Source organism: Pelobates fuscus, chromosome 2, assembly GCF_036172605.1.
Source record: "Pelobates fuscus isolate aPelFus1 chromosome 2, aPelFus1.pri, whole genome shotgun sequence".
Taxonomy (NCBI): Eukaryota; Metazoa; Chordata; class Amphibia; order Anura; family Pelobatidae; genus Pelobates; species Pelobates fuscus.
The window spans coordinates 188,347,173-188,372,320 of record NC_086318.1 but is presented as its reverse complement, the minus strand read 5'-3'; the positions used below and the strand labels follow the sequence as shown (position 1 = coordinate 188,372,320).

General features: G+C 41.1%; 1 protein-coding gene across 4 annotated transcripts in view; it reads left to right on the top strand.

The window, feature by feature from the left end:
• The first annotated feature begins 7,029 nt into the window (after positions 1–7,029).
• PHIP (pleckstrin homology domain interacting protein) overlaps positions 7,030–25,148 on the top strand; it is a 112,732-nt gene continuing 94,613 nt past the window's right edge. For all 4 annotated transcript variants that reach the window (XM_063443018.1, XM_063443017.1, XM_063443015.1 and 1 more), the window contains exons 1-4: positions 7,030–7,240; positions 7,362–7,420; positions 7,543–7,572; positions 8,089–8,148. In XM_063443018.1, coding sequence (XP_063299088.1) covers positions 7,198–7,240; positions 7,362–7,420; positions 7,543–7,572; positions 8,089–8,148 — 192 coding nt within the window. In that variant the 5' untranslated portion in view covers positions 7,030–7,197. The remainder of the gene's footprint in view (positions 7,241–7,361; positions 7,421–7,542; positions 7,573–8,088; positions 8,149–25,148) is intronic.

Here is a 25,148-nt window from a genome sequence, read left to right as displayed (position 1 = left end):
GAAATGAAAATTACCCCACCATGACATACCATTTGAAAAAGTAGACAGCCCAGGGTATTCAAAATAAACATGCTTACTTTGGCCAGCGTTCATGACAAGTGGCTACTACAAAAGACTGGAAATACCCTATTTTGAATATCCTGGGTTGTCTACATTTGCAAATGGTATGCCATGATGGGGTTAATTCACATTGCTGGGCTACCATATGGTCTCAAAAGGCAACACAGACCCAGCAAACCAATCTGGCAAACACACACACATACTTTTTTTTTTTTTAAATCAATGGCCTATTTCAAAGGCATGGGCCTGGAGCTTCAGCTCCATCAGCCCCCATGTTAATCCGGCCCTGGGGCTCTTAAGTATAGAAGATGATGATTTGAAAGAGGAAATGGAGTGTTACAGAGATTACAGACTGTGCATGCAAATGAAAAAAACAGAGGGAGCCCTATATAGCACTTTCAGTGCACCTTTGGGGTTTACATTTTTGCCTTGTAATAAGAATTGATAAGCACTAACCATTTCTGAAATGCTCCTCTATTGTATTAATTATGTCTCCCTTCAGCAGCCTGCAACCCTAGAATTACTGCGGTGACCACGCTGAATGCTGTGCTGACTTTCGACGCTGCTTACAGCTAGTTGGTCAGTCAGGGGTCACTAAAAGTAGCCCCAGCTGACAAAGGGTAACTCCAAGTAATCACTTATACCTCAGTCATCAGGTGTGAGCAGAAATGTAACAATTCTCACACTAAATTTCCATCTATGGGGATTTAAATCACTATTTTAGAGCTGAATGTCTGGCTGACTTTCAGTGCAAGTGTCAGTCTGGGGCCACTAAAAATGGCCCCAGCTGACAGAGGGGAGCGACAGATATCTATTGATACCTGGGTTTCCTGGTGTGAGCAGATATTTAACCAAACTCACACTGCTTTGCCGTCTATGGAATTTAGATCCCCATTTAAAGAGCTGTCAACGCACTGCCTAAAGCTTATTTGTTAGTCTGGGGCTACCACAAATGGCCACAGCTGACAGGTGAGTGCTCCAGGTATTGTTTGATACTAGTGATGTCCCGAACTGTTCGCTGGCGAATAGTTCCTGGCGAACATCGCTTGTTCGCGTTCGCCACGGACGGCGAACACATGCGCTGTTCGGTCCGCCCCCTATTCGTCATCATTGAGTAAACTTTGACCCTGTACCTCACAGTCAGCAGACACATTCCAGCCAATCAGCAGCAGACCCTCCCTCCCAGGCACTCCCACCTCCTGGACAGCATCCATTTTACATTCATTGTGAAGCTGCATTCTTAGTGAGAGTAGGGACAGTGTAGCTGCTGCTGATTTAATAGGGAAATTGATAGATAGGCTAGTGTATTCAGTGTCCACTACAGTCCTGAAGGACTCATCTGATCTCTGCTGTAAGGACAGCACCCCAAAAAGCCATTTTTAGGGCTAGAACATCAGTCTGCTTTTTTTTCTGTGTAATCTAATTGCAGTTGCCTGCCTGCCAGCATATACTGTGCCCACTTGCCCAGTGCCATCACTCACTCACTGGCATCACAATAGCTTGCATTTAACAAAAAAAAAACTTTTTGGACTGTAATATAATAGCAGTCAGTTTCCTTCACGAGTGTGCGTTTCAGGGCCTGCCAGGGCACAGTGTCACACCAGAGCAACTCATATCTGGTGTAACAGTAGTGTACATTTTTAAAAAAAAAAAAATACAATTTTGACTGTAATAGATTGAATAGCAGTTAGTTGTCTGCCAGCGTGTGTGTCAGGCTCACAGCGTATACTGTGCCCACTTGCCCAGTGCCACCACTCATATCTGGTGTCACAATAGCTTGCATTTAACAAAAAATAACTTTTTGGACTGTAATATAACAGCAGTCAGTTTCCTTCACGAGTGTGCGTTTCAGGGCCTGCCAGGGCACAGTGTCACACCAGTGCCACTCATATCTGTTGTCACAGTAGCTTGCACGCATAGTACCACTAATTGAAAAAAAAAAATGACAGGCAGAGGCAGGCCACCTCGCAGGGGCCGTCGTGGTCGTGGTGCTGTGATTCCCTTTGGCCCTAGAATAATGCCCAGTGTTCAGAGGCCACGTACCCTGAACTTGAAAAGTTCTGAGGACATAGTTGACTGGCTAACACAAGACACCCAATCTTCTACAGCTTCCGCTCGGAAGGAGCTAGTGGCACAGTCAGACAGCATGCATCGGTACCCGGGGTCAGCCAGACGGCACGCCAATCAACGCATGCTGTTGCCACCACCAGAATGCCGTCATTGCAGAGCTCAGCAGTGTGCCATTTTATTTGTGTGTCTGCCTCTGACAACAGCGATGCCATTTGCAACCTGTGCCAAAAGAAACTGAGTCGTGGTAAGTCCAACACCCACCTAGGTACAACTGCTTTGCGAAGGCACTTGATCGCACATCACAAACGCCTATGGGATCAACACATGAGTACAAGCAGCACACAAACTCAAAGCCGCCATCCTCCTCCTGGTCCAGCATCTTCAGCCACATCAACCACTGCTGTCCTCCTTGCCCCCTCTCAACCACCTGCCCCTCTGTCTCTCGCCTTGAGCAGTTCCTGCTCATCTGCCCACAGTCAGGTGTCTGTCAAGGACATGTTTGAGCGTAAGAAGCCAATGTCACAAAGTCACCCCCTTGCCCGGTGTCTGACAGCTGGCTTGACTGAACTCTTAGCCCGCCAGCTTTTACCATACAAGCTGGTGGAGTCTGAGGCATTCAAAAAAATTGTAGCTGTTGGGACACCGCAGTGGAAGGTACCCGGCCGAAATTTGTTTGCACAAAAGGCAATCCCCAACCTGTACTTTATTGTGCAAAAGGAAGTCATGGCATGTCTGGCACACAGTGTTGGGGCAAGGGTCCATCTGACCACTGATACCTGGTCTGCAAAGCATGGTCAGGGCAGGTATATCACCTACACTGCGCATTGGGTAAACCTGCTGACGGCTGCCAAGCATGGAATGCGTGGCTCTGCAGAGGAGTTGGTGACACCGCCACGACTTGCAGGCAGGCCTGCTGCCACCTCCTCTACTCCTCCTACTCCATCCTCTTCCATAACCTCCTCGGCTGAGTCCTCTTCTGCTGCTGCGTCTTGCTCCACATCAACGGCACCCCCCCAGCTCCCCAGGTACTGTTCCACATCCTGGATACAGCAGTGTCACGCCGTCTTGGGGTTGACTTGCCCGAAAGCAGAGAGTCACACCGGATCAGCACCCCTGTCCGCCCTGAACGCACAGGTGGATCAGTGGCTGACTCCGCACCAACTAGAGATCGGCAAAGTGGTTTGTGACAACGGAAGAAATTTGTTGGCGGCATTGCATTTGGGCAAGTTGACACATGTGCCGTGCATGGCACATGTGTATAATCTGATCGTACAACGCTTTGTGCATAAGGACCCAGGCTTACAGGACGTCCTTAAGCAGGCCACGAAGGTGTGTGGCCATTTCAGGCATTCCTACACAGCCATGGCACACATCAAAACAACTTTAGCTTAATGAACCAGTTTTGGTGTATATATAATCCCTCCGAGGTTTGACTGCTCAATTCTCTGCCATTTAGGAGTTAAATCACTTTTGTTTCTGTCCATGCAGTCCTAGTTACACCCCCCTGTGTGTGTGACACAATCTGCATGAAAAAATGGTTTCACTTTCAACCGCATGTTATTTGCTTTAAAAGTTTGTATCTCCTGCTATCTAAATTGAACTTCAATCACATAATGGAGTCTACTGCAGGGTCTAGCACGCCATTAACAGAGCAGGGGATAAGAAATTTAAAATTAAACTAAATTTGCAATAAAGGAAGTATACATATTAGATGACTCTTTACAGGAAGTGTTTGGCAACAATGTGTAAGTCACATCCAGGGAGGTGAAACTAGGGTGCATAAACAAAGTGATTTAACTCATAAATGGCAGATAATGGAGCAATGAGACTACAGGGACATACACAGTTACACAGACATGATCTATACAGCAAAACTGCTTCATTAAGCTCAAGTTGTTTTGGTGACTATAATGTCCCTTTAAAGCCTAGTCTGTGGAGGACTGCATGGAATGTCCTAATGTTGGAAAGGGATTTATGGAACCATATACATAGAGAGTATATCCAGCTTACTTGCTACCGGGGAGAAGGAAACCACATGGGAGGGTGAAAGCCCTGCACTGCCTGCAGCAATCCAAGTGACCACGTTTCCAATATGGCGTTCTCTGGCCATCTAAGAGCGCAACTTGGCCCCTTATAGTCTCGCATGCTGGGAGGAAGTGACAGCCCGTCCGACATGAAGAGTGCCGTGCTAGAGGGAAAGAGTGGGAAGTGAGCTGCTGCAAGCATAGGATCACTGTGCGGACCATGAGGGAATGAAAGAAAGGCTTTTGAGTAAACCTCCCACAATACACAACATGAATGTGAAGACTGAGTAATGGCTGACCCCTTACATTTTGGGCTGGCTGAAGATTATTGGAAGGGGAGTTCTGAAACAGCTAAGACTCTAAACCTAGCCATCACGGAGCTCCAGGGATCCCCAGCTAGCCAGTGTAAACTCAGCCATCACCCAGTTAGCTAGTGTAAATTCAGGGGAGATTTATCAAAGTTTATTTTTGGGGTTGCAAAATCTCTTTCAATTTATCAAATTAACCCTACAACCACAAAAACCGCCAAATATAAAAACCATGACCTGTGTATGTGCCAAAGTGTGTCAGTGTGTATCTGAGTGCCAGTGTGTGTATCTGGGCATGTATGTGTCAGAGTGTGTATTTGTCAGTGGATCTGTGCGTCAGTGTGTGTATGTATGTGTCAGTGTTTGTATGTGCCAGTGTGTCAAGGTGTGTATCTTTAGGTCAGTGTGTGCGTATCTGAGAATGTGTGTAGGTGCCTTTGTGTAAGTGCCAGAGTGTGTATATCTGTGTGTAAGTGCCAATGTGTGTATCTGTGTGTGCGTATGTGCCAGTGTGTGTACAGCTGTATGTCAGTGTGTTTATCTGTGTATCAGTGTGTGCATCTGAGTGTGTGTGTGTGTGTGTGCCACTGTGTGTATCGGAGTGTGTATCTGTGTGTCAGTGAGGATGAATGTGCCAATGTGTGTATCTGTGTATTTGTCAAAGTGTGTGCATCTTTGTGTGTGCCAACACATACCTGCAAACAGAAACATTACCTACAAAAACACCCCTGAATTCAAACCCCAAAATTATATACAAATACATCCTTCACTCAAGCACCAATATGACACACACATCTGTATTTAAAATCTGTAAGCCAACAATACATTCAAACACACCAATGCACCCAAGTGCAAACATTACATCCAAACACACCATACTATTAAAATACTAAAATTGTATACAAACACCAACTCTACACACAAAAGCACAGGCTCCTAAGTACTACAATCAGTTTATTATCTAGAGAAATTAGTGTGTGTATGTGTGTGTATATGGTGTTTGTACAATATTTGTATACTATGTCAAAGGGTTCCACGAGAAAATATTATTGGGAACCCCTGCTATAGTATCACAAAGGCAAAAAGGAACAGGGGTGCTTGGTAGCGATATCCAGGGTATTAGTAAAGTACTAGAGAGCTCTGTGGCAAAATTCTACCCGTGAGCAGCACAACGCCTACTAGTATAGAGCTTGAATGAATTATGAAATCTGTAACCAAATTGCCTCTAAGGGGGACACCCAAAATAAGTCCTTTAACAAACAAGGTTTGAAAAAGTAATTACAACTTTATTACTTACCAAGTGTAGCATAATAGCAGAAGGTCAAAACACAAGAGTGACAGAACACAGAAAGCCGCCCAATCTGTTTCATAAATGTTAAAGTGCTTTCTCAGATCTCTTACACTCAAAGTTATAAAAAGGATGAGCGGTACAAAAGATATGTAAAAAAATATTAGAAGTACATATGTCAACGAACACTCTATAGACTTACCGGTACCATTATTCCTTTCATATAAAAGACAGTACAATATATTAGAGGGTAAGGCCATTCCTTTTAACTATTACGGTACAGGCTCTGTCAGTTGTTATTATTTACAGTTCACAAATTTTTAGGGACAGCCCAGATATTACGTTCTTTGTCTTAAGCATATAACATAAAAAAGAAAAGAAATGTAAATGATGGGAACTAATGAAGAGTTTAAATGTAAAGCAGACTAATGAACTGGTGAATGCAAGTCTGATGTAATAAATTGTGGGGTCAAATAAGTAAGTAGATGCTTGAAATGTTATTGTATTCAAAAACTAATTTCATACACCCAACTTACAATAGAATGCTTTTAATTTTCATAATGAAAGTACAGGCACCATAGTAATACTGTAGTTTAATTGCATATTTGCTTCCTGTCCTGTGTTTTACACCTCACCTCCTATAGAATGTAAGCTCGTTTGAGCAGGGTCCTCTTCAATCTATAGTTCCTGTAAGTTTTCTTGTAATTGTCCTATTTATAGTTAAATCCCCCCTCTCATAATATTGTAAAGCGCTACGGAATCTGTTGGTGCTATATAAATGGCAATAATAATAATAATAATAATAATAATGACACATACTGCAGCCATCTACATATTACAAAAAGGAATATGAACAAAATACATTTAATATTTTTATCTTCACTATAGAATATTATGCATACTCCATTTTGGGAACATTAATCCAGTATCACAATTAACCTACATACAATTTATTTAGAATAAGCTAATAACCCACCATTAGTCATTTTATTTCAAAAAGATGCTGGAATCAACAAGAAAATTAGATTTAAAACAAAAGGAAAGCTAGGCCTGCTTTGAGTTATTCTAAGAAATGTGGACAAGGGGGTGATTATGTTGCCTACATCTTAAAAAAAAAAATCAAAAAAATCCGGGAGTTTCCTGAGCAGAGAGGGAAAAAAACATGAAAGTTAGTCTGATGTTTGTGGTGAAAGAAGGGACTTTTTTTCTTCTCTCCTCCAGTGCTGAGCGGAAGGATCTGGTGAGAGCACCTCTCTACGGCTTGTTGTTTCCTCCTCCCACCGCCTGGCTTTGCATGGTGGAGAGCGGAGGCTTCTCTTTCTCCTTCCTGCTCCAGACCCTGACAGCTCCAGGGGCAGGGCCCGGGGATCCGCTCCGGCGGCGGTAGCGGGAGGAGGAGGCAGTGCAAGCCAAGGAGGAGGAGGGGGGGATACCCAGCCACCCCAACATGTCCTCCTCCACCAGCCAGCACAGCACCGAGCTCAAATCCGGTATGTGCATCCTCCCTGCCCCCCGCCACCATCTCTAATAAACAATATGTAACAGAGACATGTCTATCTATGAGGGGGGTCACGCATGTACCCTGATATTTCTGTTTCTGTGTCTTTGCAGAGCTCTATTTCCTCATTGCCAGATTCCTGGAAGATGGACCCTGCCAGCAAGCAGCACAGGTACAGAATAAGCCAGAGAAGGGGGTGGGACCCCTGTCTTTTTAGCCCCAATATCACCCTGCCTGGACCCCAACTCCCATCACACGCAGCATGATCTGATGGCTATGTCTCTTCTCTTACAGGTTCTGATCCGAGAAGTGGAGGATAAAGAGGTGAGCTGCATGGGGGATGTAAGGAAAGGCTTGTTGGGGGGATGGTATTACAATGATAAAAAAGGGGGTGATCCTTATGGGGGTGTACAGTCTCCCCTCAATTTCACAGCACCACCTCGCATAGCTTTTGTCGTAGGATTTTCTAAAATACCATCTCTCAGAGGAAACAAATTCCCAGGATCTGCTTGTGCTGCTCCTCCCCCTCCCAATCAAAGCATCGTTTTGTAGGGGGCGTGGGTGCGATTTATTTATTATTAGGGGCTGCATCTGAGCCTGTCCTGTTTTTTTTAACAATCCCCCCATCTCTTTTGCTATGAGGGGTTCAGGTTCCTTGTCCTGTGAGATCAAGCTCAGAGCAGATCACGAGATTAGAATGCCCCCGTTTCACCAGCTGTAACAGTGTATCCAAGATTCCATTTAAAAATGAATATAAATATAACAGTACTTTTTGATCTGAATTGACCAGGAAGTGTGTAAATTGTAACAGACCCCTCTCTGTATCTATTTCTATTGCAGCTGCTGCCAACAAGGGTAGATTGGACTGGGAAAGAACACCCCAGATCTTACCAAAATTTGGTGAGTCTTTCCTTCAGCCGAGGAAAAGTTTTTTTATTACCTTATATTTTCGCACAGTGGAATAAAATTGAATTTCCCGCATTTTTTTGCTGAATGATACTGATGTATACTGCGTGCAATAAGCCACACAATAGGTGCATCGGGTTAGTAGGGAATTTTTGTTGTGTGCAGAAATAAAAAATAAAATTAAAAATGGTGATAGCATGACATTTTTATAGGTTTAAATTTTCATCGCAAATAGCCCCGAAAATGTGTGTTTGATGTGCTAGAGAGGAATTAAGAGAGACGTCATGGATATTGTGCAGAGAAGGAATGGAGGAGGGACTTCACAGCTTAGAAGCAGGAGAGGGAGCGCGAGAGAGAGCGAGGAGGGAGGGCGCTGCTGTTCCATGCAAAGATCCTCCTGCATATATACACACACACACACACACACACACACAGGCTGCCTCAGGCATAACTGAGATCACTGCAAGCATGCTACAAACTGGTTATTCAGCTAAAATCTGCTCATCTGGCCATGCACTCATTTCTTTTCTTTATTTATATATATATTTTTTCTCTTTTGAAAATACACTTATTTTCTCACTGAATTTTTCTTTTCTTGGGGGGGGGGGGGGGGGGGGGGGGGTGATAATCTTGTACAGCTACTTTTGTGTGCATTAGATTTTTTTTATTTTTTTGTAAAGGGACATCCCCAACTTATTAAGGTGTGCTTACAGACCAATGACATTCTGGACTTTTTAATGATCCAAAAGAATTTGCCTTACTACTGTTTCCCAAGTGGTTAAGTATTTGACAGATGTCAGTCTAATTTTTTTTTTTTTTTTTTTTTTATGCAATGTATGCTTTGCTGTGTGTTCTGTCTATGACCTGACAATGATTAGTGGGGTGTTTTGCATATTACACTACTGATAATTTTATTTTTTTTGAACTATGGTTAATGCAAAAGAATGTCACTGTAAACAAAAAGTGTCCATTTCACATATTGATTAAATATATGGATTATCATTTGCTTCATACCTGTGCAAAAAAGAATCCAAGTGTTTTGTAGCAGTAATTGATTGATCTGTGGTTTGATGCAAACATATTGAAAGCAGCATAACTTGTTGCCGATATTTTACATTTATTTTGTCACTTTTTTAGATCTGTCTTGTTTGTATACAATTTTGATCCTTACTAGCTGATTTTATGTTGCTGCACCTGATGACTTTAAAGTATCAGATCACTCTTCAGGAAAAATAAAACGTTTGTGTGTTATTTTATCATTTTAATTGTAATGGTTATGGTTCATGGAGTGTTCATTTAACATCTAATGCTGCATAGGCAGCACTATGGCAAGAATACTTGAATGAGCATATTAAAGCATATATGCTTTTTTTTAAAAAACATTTTTAATTTTTATTTTACCCAAGCCGATGTCTGAGTGTGCATGATTATCATTGTTTTGTTCTTACTACCCCTGCACTCTTTTCCTCCACTAAGCATTTATTAAGATGGTAGAATACTTAATATTGTTATTTAAAAAGCGCCAGCAAATTCCGTAGCGCTGTACAATGGGGGAGGAGCTTGTTTTCAAAGATGTGACAGTTTATTTGTAAGACTGACTATTTTTATCGGTATTTATTTAGAAACTATTAATTTCAGTACAAATGCAGTCTTTTATTTCTACTAAAAATAATTGTGAAATTGTACACAAGTCTCTAAGTTTTCAAATTAGACTCATGTACTCTGGTTCCTAAGGTGTCAGACATAATGTTTATGGAGGCCATAAGTTGTCAACACAACTGCCATGGGTATGCGTTGAAATTGTGGAGAGCATGGTTTTGTTTTTTTATAGGGTTTAGGCGACAATGAAAAGTTAGGCAATGTGAACGTTTTATACAATATTATGCTCTCATTCCATTTCAAAGCCAGTTTCAGCCATTATCATCTTGCTCGTAATGCTAATGTAAAACCATTAAACATGACCTCCCTCACTGCTGAGAGGTTTGTTAAGAATAAAAAATAACATGCAAAAAAATAAAACTACAGTATGCTAAAAGTTTCCCCCTGAGTCATTTACCGATCACAAAAGGGGGAATCTCTCTGTTTTTTCATTGTCCTTAAATGTATTGCAGTAAGAGTTGTAAAACTTTTATTTAAATTGAGAACCCTTTACCAATAAAACCTCATGTGAAATATATATATTTAAAGAAAAAAAACAAAAAAACATTTTAGTTGTACAATAAGTCAACTAATTCTTGGAGTGTCATTTAAACAGGATTATTTTTGGTGGCATATGAAACTGCCATTATGCTGTTATACGGCAAAGGACTGCAGTTGAAATTGTGAATATTATTTTAAACACTCTGAGGGGTAGAGCTAACAGTATAAAGGGAGCAACAGTATCGAATAGGCAAATCTACATCTGCCTGCATACACACAGACAAGCCCGAAACAAAAGTACCGTAAATAGAGGCGCAAGCTGATAATTAAAGCATTCAAAGGCAACTGGCATATTATCTGCATCATAATTCTGGTGGAAACATTACTCAGAATTTATTTTAGCGGTCATAAAGTGTAAATTTCACATAGGAGCTAATGTCTTGCAAGCATGTATCAATCCAAAGCATCTAGGTCCTACTGTGCATGCAAGGTGATCACCACACTCCACCAGTCCAATGCTCCTCATGGTATTAAAACCTGCCAAAAATAAGCAGCACTGTACAGCAGGGGTGTCCCTTCAAACACTGATATTCTAGCTTCTTAACGTTGTATTTCGCAATAAGCTTAAAAAAAGTGTATGATTGAGAATAGATATAATTTTATAAAATGGGAAGCTCATGCTTTGGAGATTAAAATGAGCTTTAGCTTTTCTTTCATTCGAGCACAGAGATCCTTATCGTTACCATGATTTTGGGGAGGACCATGAAAGCAGTTGCACGAAAAAATTAAAAACTACTTTAATGACCAATGATCTACTAGGCTTATCATGTAAAATAATTTTCCAAGTGCCTCGTCCATAACCCCTTAATGACGTTCATCATTTTCCATGCATTAGCACTTTACACGTTCTTGTTTCATGGTGATTTCCTGTTCTCTCATTGAGTGCACCTGTGTGCTGTATTTGTTGCTTTTAAAAATAAAATAAAAATAAATATATAAATATATTTTTAGGACAGATGGTTTGATTTTGATAGCCTATATGTATACAAAATTCAACAATAAGTATAAATACAATTTAAAAAAAATGGGGAAGGTACGTAGGCATATTTAACAGTACACCAGAATTTATTTTGTTCTGATTTTGTTTTTAGAAATTGTTAGCAGTTACAGGTGATATAACTGTAAGTTGCAGTTTTAAAGCAGAATTGTTACTTCTTCGTAAGTGATGTATTTTATTTTATTTTAATTTTTTGTGTTTAGGCATTTGCAAAACATGCTTTACACTCATGTTGGGCAATTCTTCCATTGTTCTATACATGTGACCCTGGTACTGTTAGGTTTAGCTTAACTGATTTATATAGCATGCAATGCAACTTAAAAATAAAGATTAGAGAAAAGAGCACTATTGTTAACTAAAATTTGTGTTTTTGAAGGAGGTTTGGGGTGAATTTTCTCTTTGCGGCTAACTTGCGTCATGTTGTAGAGTCAGACTTTCCCTGTGCACATCAAGTAGCACTCTACCACCAGTCTCCATCTCGCTGCCTGCTATATGAAAAGAAAGGCAGGATGGGTAGAGGGTGTAAAGGTCCAAGGCTGTTTAGTCTGAAACTATGCAACAACCAGATTCCTCTTGCTTCAGACAGCACATGGTTCGCTCACTGAATTGCACAAGTAGCTGCTGCCTATAAGTCACTTGCACACGCCAGAGTTCAATTAATTTTTGTTTGCCATTGGCACTAGGTTAGTAGTAATTTTGAGCCTCGTGTACAGAATGAGTCAAATAAATTACCTGTAATACTCTTGTCACTTCTGACCAGGTAAACTTCATGCTGTTTGTGACCATGTTGTAGTACTCATAAAGCACCAGTTTGTGTGTGTGTGTGTGTATAGATAGATTTTTTTTTTGTGTGTGTATAATATTGTATAAATATTATGCATACATTTATTTTGTCTTCAGTGTTTTTTGTTTTTATGTTTAGAAGTCTGTTCAGGGATATAACATGTAGAAATAGGCTTACAATTTTGTGCTAAAGAGTGAATTAGTTTGCCTATCTGCTACACAGTAAGCACTCCACATTGCTTGCTTGTCTTTTTTTTAAACTTTTTTTTTTTTTTTTAAATACTTTTTTTTTGCAGTGCAGAAAAGTTTAACATACAGGCATGTGATGCCCCGACGGCATTTCACGTGCTTATGCAAATAAACAATAACAGCGGGGTATCTGATATATCTTTTAGGGTATAGGGTGCGATTGCATGCAACAATAACATGGTAAGATAGGTTGTAGGTTTTCAGTAGCTTGTGGTCAACATGCTAGCTAGATATTCATGATGCTTATATCAACTTTGGTTATATTTACGCTTAATATGCATTATATAGATTACGTGATGGAAAGTCATAACAGTAGAGGAAAAGAAACGATAACTTGGCTCAACAATTAGTATGACTGTTAGCTTGTGGGTCACTGGTTCGGAGCTGTGTGTGGTGATGCCTCCTTTTCTCCATGGGTGTCAATCCTGGTCACACAGTACAACAGGCTTAGGCTGAAGATGATGAGCCTGGCGCTGACTTGCATGGAGGCTTTGTGTAGAGAGTCTCTATTATCCGATGCCATCTCTTGTGAAGCAGTGGACAGTGGTTGAGGTAGTGTCGGAGGCTGCTGCAGCGGTGGGCAGTGTGGGGACATCCTTCCAGCCCCAGGCTGTTGTGTAGGCCTGCATCATGGTGCCACGAACTCTGCAGCTTCTGGAGCCTGAGTTTCTTCCCCTGACGGGGGCAACGGAGGGCCTGGGGATCTTTGGCTTCTTTCGGCAGTGAAGCCTGTTTGCGTGTGGACGATGCGTCCGGGACTTCGCCCTTTTTGCCTCCAACCCGGGTGGGCACTGTGGTTTGGGAGTGTGTGGAGCGCCTGTTGCTTTGCCCAAGGGTATGCTCTCCTCTCCCCGCCGCTGTCTGCCTCCCCCACCCGTCATCCGTGCTGGACTTTGAGCGGTTTGTGCTGCTCTCATGCGGTCTCTAAGGTTTGCCCAGAAGTGGCTGAATATTACCTCCATGGCGCTGTGCGGTGTCTTGGTAGATCAGCGTGTGCTGGGGTTGATTCGGCGCGGGCGGCGTGTCACTATCCGCCATCTTAGGGGTGCCTTGTAGGCGCCGACAGTGGTCTTTCTCCACCTCGCTTCTAGGTGTGGCTGGCGGCTCCGAACCCACTGTGCGGACCGGGATGACCCCCGCCGGTCCAGAGGGGAGGCAGTAGGGTAGGAGGTGAGTCGTTTGGAGGATCTTTCTGCCGAGTTGCCCGCGAGGAGAGCGGCCGTCTCTCCCCGACAGGGCCTCGAGTAGGCCTCTTGATGCTGGTGCCGGTTCCCGGCAAGCAATTGGTTAACGGCTGGTATCAATCGATTTGCCCGGGTGTCCCCGGTTGTGCTGTCACCTTCCAGGCATTGAACGTTCTGTTTTACTGGGGTTTTTGCCCCAAATCGTGCCATGATGCTCAGGAGCTCTAATTCAGCACATCCTTGCAGCCTGGAAGCCAGGCTCCGCCCCTCTATACCTTTTTATATGCATATTACACCTCTAAACACATTGGGATTTATTTACTAAATATGGTTTTGAGATGGAAGCATCTAGAGTGTGCTTGAAGTCAAAATGCTGAACAAAATGTAGTATTTTTTGTAAATAAGAGAAGCGAAGCAGGGCTCAAAATTATATATCGGTAAGTGGAAATTCAGCTCTGGTCCTCGTTGCTGTTTGAAAGCAGGTTCATATTGTAACAGCCTCTCAGCTTTTATCTGCTTCCATTGGGAGTGGGGTTAAACCAGGAGATGAGCAGTTGAATGTTTTCCAAGTTGTCGAAATTTCTTGAACCCTTTAGTGCCACTTTCTTCATTCTATTATTTGGCTCAATGACTGGAACACTGTTAAGTGGGATTTTTTTTAATTTAATTTAATTTTTTTGCTCATGGGGTTCCACAAGGGGGTACACCAGGTACTGTAAAAGTTAAACGGTAGAATTTTTTGCTGTTGCACTGTGTGTTCTGAGAGGTCATGTTGCAGGAGTGAAGTAATGATGTTTCTTCCTTGTCCATGCTTTCTGAAGCTCTGTACAGCTATTTCTCAATCCAGTCCTCTAGGACCACTCATGCCTTGCCATTGTTAGCAATATTTTTTTTTATTGGATTGCAATTGGCTAAGGGCAGAGTGCACCTTGGATAGCCGCCTGCTCCTTTGTGATAAGTCAGCACATGTTTCATGCTAAGCAATTAAAGATGAACACATTTACTCACCTTGTTTAAAGCACAGCTGGTCATTGGTCAGGGAGTATAGCAAAATATATTGTACCATTTACTTGCATGAAGGGAGTTTTTATTTATTTATAAAATATTTTACCAGGAAGGATACATTGAGATTTTCTCGTTTTCAAATTTGTCCCTTTTTAAAGAATTTTTGTAACAAAGGACTATCACCACTCTTGAATTTGCACAAATAAAATTTTGAAAATCACCTAGACAGAGCTTTCCCCCCCCCCCCCCCCCATAATATGCTTTCTCTATACAAACTGCCACGTGCAAAGGACAGAGCTTTTAACAAGATTAACAGGGAGCAAAGATGGAGGCACCTAGTGGCATGATAGAGGTGTGGATTTCTACAGATTTTATTTCTCAAACCTTACAATTCCCTTAATAGTTAAACAGACGTAAACTTAATATTAGAAATCATAGGGAGTGACCATTCCACTTTAAAGGAACACTCAAAGCACTTGAACTTTAGTTTTTGCTGAAGTTCTTTAGGGTTAAATTGCCTGTCCCTGCAGGACTATTGTATAAAAGGGTTCATTTCAAGAGAAGTCGGCATCATTGTTGCACCTTCCTGGTTGTTAGGCAGCCAGGAGAGTTTCTTGCCTCGCCCGATTTAAACTGTAGTTACATAGCTGAAAAGAGACTTGCGTCCATCAAGTTCAGCCTTCCTCACATATGTTTTTGCTGTTGATCCAAAAGAAGGCAAAAAACCTAGTCTGGAGCGCTTCCAATTTTGCAATAAACTAGGAAAAAATTCCTTCTTGACCCTAAAATAGCAGTCAGATGTCTCCTTAGATCAAGCAGCTATTACCCCACTAATTAGATATTATATCCCTGTATGTTATGTTTTTGCAAGTATTTATCCAATTGCTGTTTAAACATCTGTATGGACTCTGATAAAACCATCTCTTCAGGCAGAGCATTCCATATCCTTATTGCTCTTACTGTAAAAAAAACGTTTTCTTTGCCTCAGATGAAATCTCCTTTCTTCCAGCCTAAATGTGTGACCTTGTGTCCTATGCATAGCCCTGTTTATGAATAGATTTCCAGATAAAGGTTTGTACTGGCCCCAATTATATTTGTATAATGTTATCATATCCCCTCTCAGGCGCCGTTTTTCCAAACTAAACAGATTACATTTTTTTAACCTTTCTTCATAACTAAAATGCTCCATTCCTTTTATCAATTTTGTAGCACGTCTCTGCACTTTTTCTAGTGCCATGATATCTTTCTTTAGAACAGGTGCCCAAAATTGCACAGCATATTCTTAACCCCGTAAGTGCATAACTTTGCAATTCTCTACATTAAATTTCATCTGCCATTTTAGTGCCCAGTCCCCCAATCTATCCAAATCCCTCTGCAGCAAAGCAATATCCTGCTCACATTTTACTACTTTACAAAGTGTTGAACCTTATTGAATAGTATTTTGCCTAGTACTGTGCATGCATGATTTGTCCCCAAGACTCTCAGTGAGAAGTCTTTGATAGGACCATATCTAGGACAGACTGAAAAGCCTGTCCTGGACCAACATGGGAGAGTTCACCGTAGCCGCAGTAACTGGTACTGTAGCTAATGTAAGCTAGTTTTTTCATATTCCAAAATGGCCCACACAAGTGAGGAAAGTTTTATAATATCTGGTTCTATAGAACATCCAGTTATATAGTATATTTGAATATAGATTATACCTCTCATGCATAGCATGATCGATGCAGTTTTTAATTAGTTAGTTGTGAAACCTTGTCCTTATTTCCCAAACTAAACAATGATTCATGCTGCCCACCACTGTCAAGTGCATTTCCTGGAATATTTATTCTATTTCTATGCTAATCATACATGACAAAGCTTAGAATGTATTCATGTCTTATAGAATCTAGACATTGAGACAGATTTGCTACTAAGAAAGAAGCAAATGGTTTGCAAGAAAAATAAGTCCTGCTTCTTACACACACTCCATCATCTGGGGTGGCAAGACATAGCCTTACATATTATTGTTATATTTAATTTTCTTATTCAAAATATTGGTCCATTCAGAGTAAAACATTTTAATTATACATTAAGCATACCCACATAGAGACACAGACGATCTCCCTGACACAAGTTCATTGATGCTCAGGCTCACAGACAGACAATCCTATACATTTATTTATTTATTTATTAAAAATTCTTAAGAAACGCAGTCTTATTACCCATAGGGTCTCGATGCGCATACCAGCAATAAAACAGACAAAACAATATCCAGCAAACAACAGCATTCTAATCACATGCATTTGAACCAGGTTAAAAGTTTCATGTCATCCCATACGCCTGAGCAAATAAAACTGTTTTTAAGCTCCGGCGAAACTTCAGTAGATCATTCTCAAGTCTTAATGTCAGAGGCAGGGAGTTCCAAAATTGCGCTCCCTGAACATCACTCGTTCTCCCTCCGCACTTTTTCTTTTTAAAATTTGGAATCTTCAATAAGGCTAAATCAGCCGATCTCAAGGATCGACTGGGAGTATAGCGTGTGAATTTATCCTTCAGATAGTCTGGTCCCATACCATGGACTGCCTTATATACCAAACAACCATTTTTAAACAGAACCCGTTCACGAACGGGCAACCAGTGCAAGGCTCTTAATGATGGAGTGATATGGTCATTACGGGCCACACCCGTAAGTAGCCTTGCAGCTGCGTTCTGTATCAACTGTAGCTTGTGTATGATGTTCTGGGGCAGTCCAATGTACAGAGCATTGCAGTAGTCCAATCGGCTACTGATGATGGCGTTGACCACCGAGATTTGATCGGAGGGGGCAATGAATCTGAAAATAGACCTCAGAAGCTTCAGGTGGTAGTGGCAAGAGCTTACCACCTGATTAATCTGAGGCTTCAGTGTCAACCTGGAATCGAGAATGACTCCCAGATCTCTGACCTTAGTGGCAGGACTCGGAGATGGAGAAAACTCATTGACATAAAAACACAAGCTCACTACAGATAAGCTCTCTACAGACCAGCTCACTGACACACACACGTTCACTACAGATAAGATCACTGACGCACACACATGCTTCCAACAGACAAGCCCACTGACATACACATGCTCACTACAGACTCACTGACACACACATACAAGTTCACACACTAGTGGGCACACACACATACAAGTTCACACACTAGCGGGCACACACTAGCGGGCACACACACATACAAGCTCACACACTAGCAGACACACACATACACACTGTTACTCACTAGCAGACACGCACATGCTCTCTCAGGCGCAGGCGCACACACGCAATCACTGTCATGGCTGAAGCTTATCTAGCACTGGTAGGTAAGTTACTATTTTGTGGCCTCTTCCTCCCAGAGAGGTCAGCAATGTGCGTGTGGGCGGAGATTCTGTCAAGGAGGTGGAGCTTCCCTTCAGGAGGTGGGGATTCCATCCAGGAGGCGGGAAAATTTCCCGGTATCCCGGTGGGCCAGTCCGGCCCTGCTTATTTGTAGCTGTGGTTTTCTGTCAAGATTTATCGAACATCTTCATTTATAGAAGGAAACTTTTCATCCCACACCAGACTGCACTGTGAGAACTTTTTCCATCAAATGTAATGAAATACTTTGTGTAGTCGTGAGAATCTTAATTCATAAAAATACATGAAGCTATATGTGTGTTTTTAAAACCTTCTAGTAATTTAATTTTTTTTTAATAACATGTACACATTACCCATGTCCTGGAGTATTCCTTTAATTGAAAAACAAATGTTACCTCAGGCATTGTCGATATGATGATCATGCAAATATAACCCTTTAAAATGTATGTAGATCGGAACTGCAACTTCTCTGGAATTTAAATTGTTGAATAATATCACCTATAATGTTTAACAGTGTTTTGTTTTTGTTTTTTTGCTTTTCTTCTTTAGCTGCTCCATTATATTTCAAATTTTATATATTAAATATTTGGCAAAAGACATTGCAAATGAAGAGGAGAAATAGAAACACTGTCGGTTATTTACTAACGTGGAAATTCAAATTGAATTTCAAATTTTAGGCCAGACGAGTAAAAACATTGCTGACTTAATCATCAATTTAATATTTCTGGATAAACTTTTAAGTGTGTTTATTTTTTTTATTTTTTTGCGGTGCTTAAGATTAATACAAACAGGCTTGAGGTACCCCAACGGCATTCCTCAGGCATGGCATCACATATTGCATATGGGGTAATAGATTGGTCCAGCACAATTTTATGATTTTATAAACATGAGAGATAGTCAGAGGAGAAACAGATGAAGAATGTTAGAAACGATTGGAAAGCATGTTATACAACTTATATGTACCACTGGGTACTAACTTCGAGTAGTTGGTGCAGGCAAAGAGTGATCTAACACTGTGGTGCTAAGTAGCATTGTGTCCTTTAGGGTCTGTCAGCCCACACTGCATGGAGGCTTTGGGGGAAGAGTCCTTTTCTGTGGTAATCATAGTGCCCTGTCTTTCCACTTCGGGACTCAACAAGAGGCTTTGATGGTTATGACGGGTTACCTGTTGTGGGATCAGGTGCCGTATTCTTGCAGTTCTTCAAGCTCATGCTGTGATGAGGGCCACTGCCCTGTATCCATGAGTCCCCCTACTACATGCAATAGGACCGTGAGCCTTCAGGTTTACCGGAGCTTGGAGTCACCCTTGGGTGTATGAACGGTGTGTGGTATGAAGTACCTTTTGGGCCCTCAGCCCGAAGGAAGCGTCTACAGTCTCGGCGGCTGTTTGTATCTCAGGTTCAGCAGATGGGGGGCTTTGGTAGATCGATTAGGTTGAAGCTGGCTTAGTAAACTTTTTGGGTGTGGTATGTTGGCTCTGGTTCCGTGCGCCCTGACTGCCATGCGTTGCGTGTTGTTTTATACAGTGGGACAGTTTGCACCAAAATGCTGCAAATATCGCATCTAGTTTTGTCAGTCGGCCCGTTCAGTGGCGCATGGTGCGAGACACTCTGGGTCCTCCCAATGCTGCGGAGGACTCTGGAGTCTGCTTTAACATGTCACCGCTGCTGCAAAGCTTCCTGCTGAGGGGAGTAGGTGACTTTCCCCAGCAGGGACTTGGATATCCCCCCACCAGTCCAGAAGGGGGTGCTGCGGGTTCTAAGTATGACTGTGTGTCCACCTCGCTGGGGGATCGGCCGCCTCCCCCAGACGCCAAGCCACGAGGCGCTCTAGGGCACATGGTTGGTTCGCCGGATCTCTCCGTTTATCAGTAAGATTCGAGTATCCCCGTGTACACACTTGTATCCCGGTTCTGCTCCGGTCCCTTGGGTCCCCTATTGGGGCAGTAATTGGAGGTTCAAGCCTGTTTTAGGTCCCCAAGTGTTAGGAAGCACGTCCGGCCATCTTGACGGTCAGGCCCTTTTTAATGTGTTTTTTAATATATATTTTGGGGGGAGAGGGTGATCGTATATAAAATATATCAATATATAAAAATATTTTTCAAAGTGTGAAATTATTTGAAAAGCTTATCCTAAAATATTAAAATAAAGCTTATAGACACTATAGACATCTAGACCACTTTATCTCATTGAAGTTGTTTGGGTGCAATATCCCTGTCCTTCCTAATGCTGAAATGTAAAATATTGTAGTTTCAGAGAAACTGCAATTGTTTACATTGCAATGCTAGTGGCTTTCTACCAGAGGGTCACTGGAGGTGTTTCCTCCTCTAACAACACTGGATGTCCTCACCCGTTGCATATTGTTTCGTCCTTTTTGGGCGGTCCTAAACACCGGTGGACGGCATAGAACATCCCCGCCGTCCAGGGCACTTACCGGGTGCCCGCCGATCCCACGCCGGCGTCTGAGATCCTGGGGTCCTCGCGATCACATGGCCGGAATAGCTGGCTTATGCAGTGCCTGCAGGGGGCCTGCCTGAGCTCTATATCTATATATATTTAAAATACACTTAGAATGACGATATATATATATATATCTATATATTAGTAATATTTTTACAAAATGAAGTAATTTTATTAATTACAATCTGAGGGACCTGCACGACAACTCGAGCAGAAAGTCCAGAGAATTTGGCTCGCTAGCCCTATATTTCTAGGACACCATAAAAACTGTACATGGGGGGGTACTGTTTTACTCGGGAGACTCAGCTGAACACAAATATTGTGTTTAAAAACAGTAAAACATATCACAATCATGATACCGTTATTAAAATTGCAGTTTTTTTGCATTTCTCGCACACAAACTGTACTTTCACTGATGATATAATTGTTGTGAAAAGTTTTACTATTTTTAAACACTAATATTTGTGTTCAGCGAAGTATCCCGAGTATAACAGTACCCCCCCATGTACAGGTTTTATGGTGTTTTCAAAAGTTACTGAGTCAAACATAAGGCTTGAATTTCATTTTTTTTTCACGTTGAAATTTGCTTATGTTACATTTGAGACCGTATGGTAGTCCAGGAATGAGTTACCCACATGTTGGCATACCATTTGCAAAAGTAGACAACCCAGGGTATTGCAAATGGGGTATGTCCAGTCTTTTTTAGAAGCTACTTAGTCACAAACGCTGGGCAAAATTAGCGTTCAATTTAGTTTTTTTGCCTTTTTTACTAGTGTTTGTGACTGAGTGGCTACTACAAAAGACAGGACATATCCCATTTGCAATACCTTAGGTTGTCTACTTTTGCAAATGGTATGCCATCATGTGGGTCGTTTTTGTTCCTGGGCTACCATATGCTCTCAAAGGCAACATAACCAGTCTGACAAATTTCAATGTGTATAAAATGAAAAATGTAATGTGCTATATATGACCCTGTAATTTTCCAAAACACCATAAAACCTGGACATTGGGGCTATTGTTTTACTCGTGAGGCATTGCTGAATACAAATATGTGTACTTTATTGCAGTAACAGCTAACAGTATTGTGACATTCACAGTTAAAAGTCCATGCAGAACTTAAAAAAATAACATTTCTTAATTTCTCAATTTTTATAATTTATAATCATATTAAATTATGTTGTGACATGAAAGCCCTATTTCTCCTGTACAAAATGATATAAGTGTGGGTGCATATAATATGAAAGATGTGAATTACGCCAAAACAGACATATAGCGCAAATTCAAGGTTTTGTTTTGATTACAACTTGTACAACTGCCCCAGTCCTTAAGGGGTAAAAAAAAATAAAAAAAGTGTTTTGTAGTATTTCCATATATACTTTTACATTTGCACATTTTATTAAACAGAGGGTTTTACCACTAAATATATGTATGATTGTAAATGGTACACACTAGTATTTTTCTTTTTATTCTTTAGGAGCTTTTCACTAAGGTGTTTTTTTTTTTCACTTTAAAGCACACCCCATTTTTTTTGTTTCCTTTTACTGAATAATCCTGTTTGGCATATATAAATATATTGCATACATTGTTAGACACAGATCTGCACACCCCAGTCAAGCCGTAAGACTTTCTTTTCCCACATAAGTCACACATTTCCTGGTATGTTACTGCAAAGGTTTGGCTAAATTGTACAAAAAAACAAGGAAAATCTGCACCTCAGAGACTTAGTATTACAAAATATCAAACTTAGCTTTTATTTACATGATCCATTAAAATGTCGACGTTTTAGCTCCATTACAAAATTCTGTTAGTCCAATAAAAAAAGGTATTACAAGATACTAATTTTATCTGTTTGTTTTTTTACATCTGCATCACTGAACTAAGACTGCTACAATATTTCCCTCTCTCTTTCCTCCCTCTGCCTCTCCACATAGATATGCAGATAAAGGAAAATACAAACAGAGCCATCCTAAGTAGTGTATCTATCTATCTATCTATCTATCTCAGGGCTCTATTTTTTTTGTATTTTAATTTATCTGCATATCTTATGTCTTATTTATTTCCCTCTATACTTCAGTTGAATGAATGTTTGTTTCTTCAGGGTACCTGTCATATGAGTTTATGTATTCTTTGTATCTGTGACAGAGCACATTCACCAGTATTCATGCCCTGCAGTGCCTTGGAATATGCAATAGATGAATAGAGAACTATTTTAAAGACAGCAGGTTGTGCATTGATTGACATCCTCTTGTACCCGAAGTCTTTTTTTTCTTTACCACTTGTCATTCTTACAATTTTACTTGTTTTGAGAAAATGCTACTACATAGATTTTTTGGTTTTGTTTGTTTCTGTTTTTTTTTTTTAACACAAGTAAGGGTGATTTTGATTTAAAGGACCGCTATAGGCACCCAGATCACTTCAGCTCAATGAAGTTGTCTGGGTGCCAGGTCCCACTAGTTTTAACCCTGCAGCTGAAAACAGCAGTTTCAGAGAAACTGCAATTTTTACATTTGAGGGGTAATCCAGCCTCTTGTGCATAGATGTCAAACGCGCGGTCCACATTTAATATGTTTGCGGCCCCCAGGCCGCGAGGGAGCGCTGAGTGTAAGCTCTCCCTGATCAGCTTCCCGCAGTGATGACGCCACATTCTGGCTCCCGGCATTACTCTGCGGCGCGTGAGGGAGCTGAGCAGGGAGAGCTCAAAATCAATGCTCCCACCTGCCTGCCTGAATGTACACCTGCCCAGCAACCCTACTAGACACCAGGTAAGAATTTAAATTAAAATAATAATTTAAAAAAAGTGTTGGGGGGGGGGAGGGGGGGAGTGTGTGTGTGTGTGTGTGTGTGTGTGTGTGTGTGTGTGTATATATATAATATAATATATAATATATGGATGGCTGTCTGTGTGTGTCTGAGGGAACCTGTTTGTCAGTTAGTGTGTGTTGGAGTGATTCTGTGTGTATGTCAGTGTGTGTGTGAGTGAGAACAGAGGCAGGAGTTTAGTAGATGAGGGGGGACTGGGATTTAGTAGAGGGGGTCGCTGTTTTTTTTTTTTTTTTTTTTAAATACTGTACTTTTCAAAATAAACCTACGTTTCTATGAAAATTTTAATTTTTGTTTCTTTGCGGCCCACATAAACTTAAACCTTGTTTATTTGGCCCTTGCTAGCCTTTGAGTTTGACATGCTTGCTCTAGTGGCTGTCTCTCTGACCGCCACTAGAGGCCGCTTCCACAATCCTCAATGCGGAAATCACATTAAACTTATGCTGGACGTCCATAGGAAAGCATTGATTAATGCTTTCCTATGGGCGGTTTGAATGCGCATTCGGAGCTGACATCGGCAGGGAGAGGAGAGGTCACCAGCACAGAGGGAGCCTGGCACTGGATTAAGGTAAGTGGCTGAAGGGGTTTTAAGCCCAGCGGGAGGGGGGCTCAGAGGTAGGGGAGGGATCTATTAACCCTATAGTGCCAGGAAAACATGTTTGTTTTCCTTGCACTATAGTGTTCCTTTAATGTTTAAATGATCAATTTGGTATTTTCAAAACAAGTCTTACAATATTGAAATAAATTAATAAAGTAAATGGTCATCTGTGTGGGGAGGCCTCTTATTCTTGCTCCCCATAATGTCATCTAGGGGGTGATGTCCTCCCCTCTCCCCGTGAGTGTTCTTTTAATGTTGCAAACTGTTGTTTTGTGTGTGCCTTTAATTACACACACACACACACACACACCCCCCTCCCCCCTATATCATATACATATATAAATGTATGAAATATATGTTGAAAGAGAAAAAACTCCTACCTTTATATACCTTTAGTATATGTAAAAAAACTCCATTTTTTTTTAACAATTTTTTTTTTTACATATGCTTATTTGGGGATTTTTTTTATTTTTATTTTTTTTACATTAAATGTAAAACAAAACCAATGTTATGGTGACAGGTGTCCTTAAATCACATTGGCTTGCTGCAGTGCTTAATGAATGAAGAATATGTGGGTTAATTTTTTGGGGTTTTCTTTTTTATTTTCCACTCTTGAAAAGTGCAGATTGGCCAGAGTGGCCAAAGTTAGCGTTAATATTTGTGTGGGGAAAAAAAACCCTTGACAAACTAACTTGAACGCCAATTTTGACCTGTTGTTGTGACTAAGTGGCTACTAAAAAAGACTGGACATACCCCGTTTGCAATACCTTGGGTTGTCTACTTTTGCAAATGGCATGCCATCATAGGGGTAATTCTCATTCCTGGGCTAGCCCAAGGACATTTTAAATAGGATCAGTCACATTTTCACTCATGATATAAATTAAATCTAAGTCCCATAATACTATCTTGCAGTGAATTAGGGCCACTGCAAGGTTTTTAAAAAATAAACACAACTGTGTTCAGCTATATTAAATAAATACAATTCTTGAACAGGCACCAATACTTCTGTAATTATTTTAACCAAAAAAGTTGCACTATATTCCTTGTTATTTTAAATGACAAATTATGTAAATTAGTTCACCCTTAAAGTGGCAAATGCACAAGACACACACACACACACCTATTGTACTGCTGGACAAAATTCCAAGCGCTGATCTCCTTACATAGTTTCTCCCTGTCAGACAATGTGCACCCAAGGCATTATGGAACAACTTCCTCCACAAAGAGTGACAAGTATTGGTTAAAAACACACACACACAACCTTTCAGTGTGCCCCTCACAGCACTGGAGAAATTACCTATCAGCAGCACCACATGGAGGCTACTCTGTCTCCAGACTTATG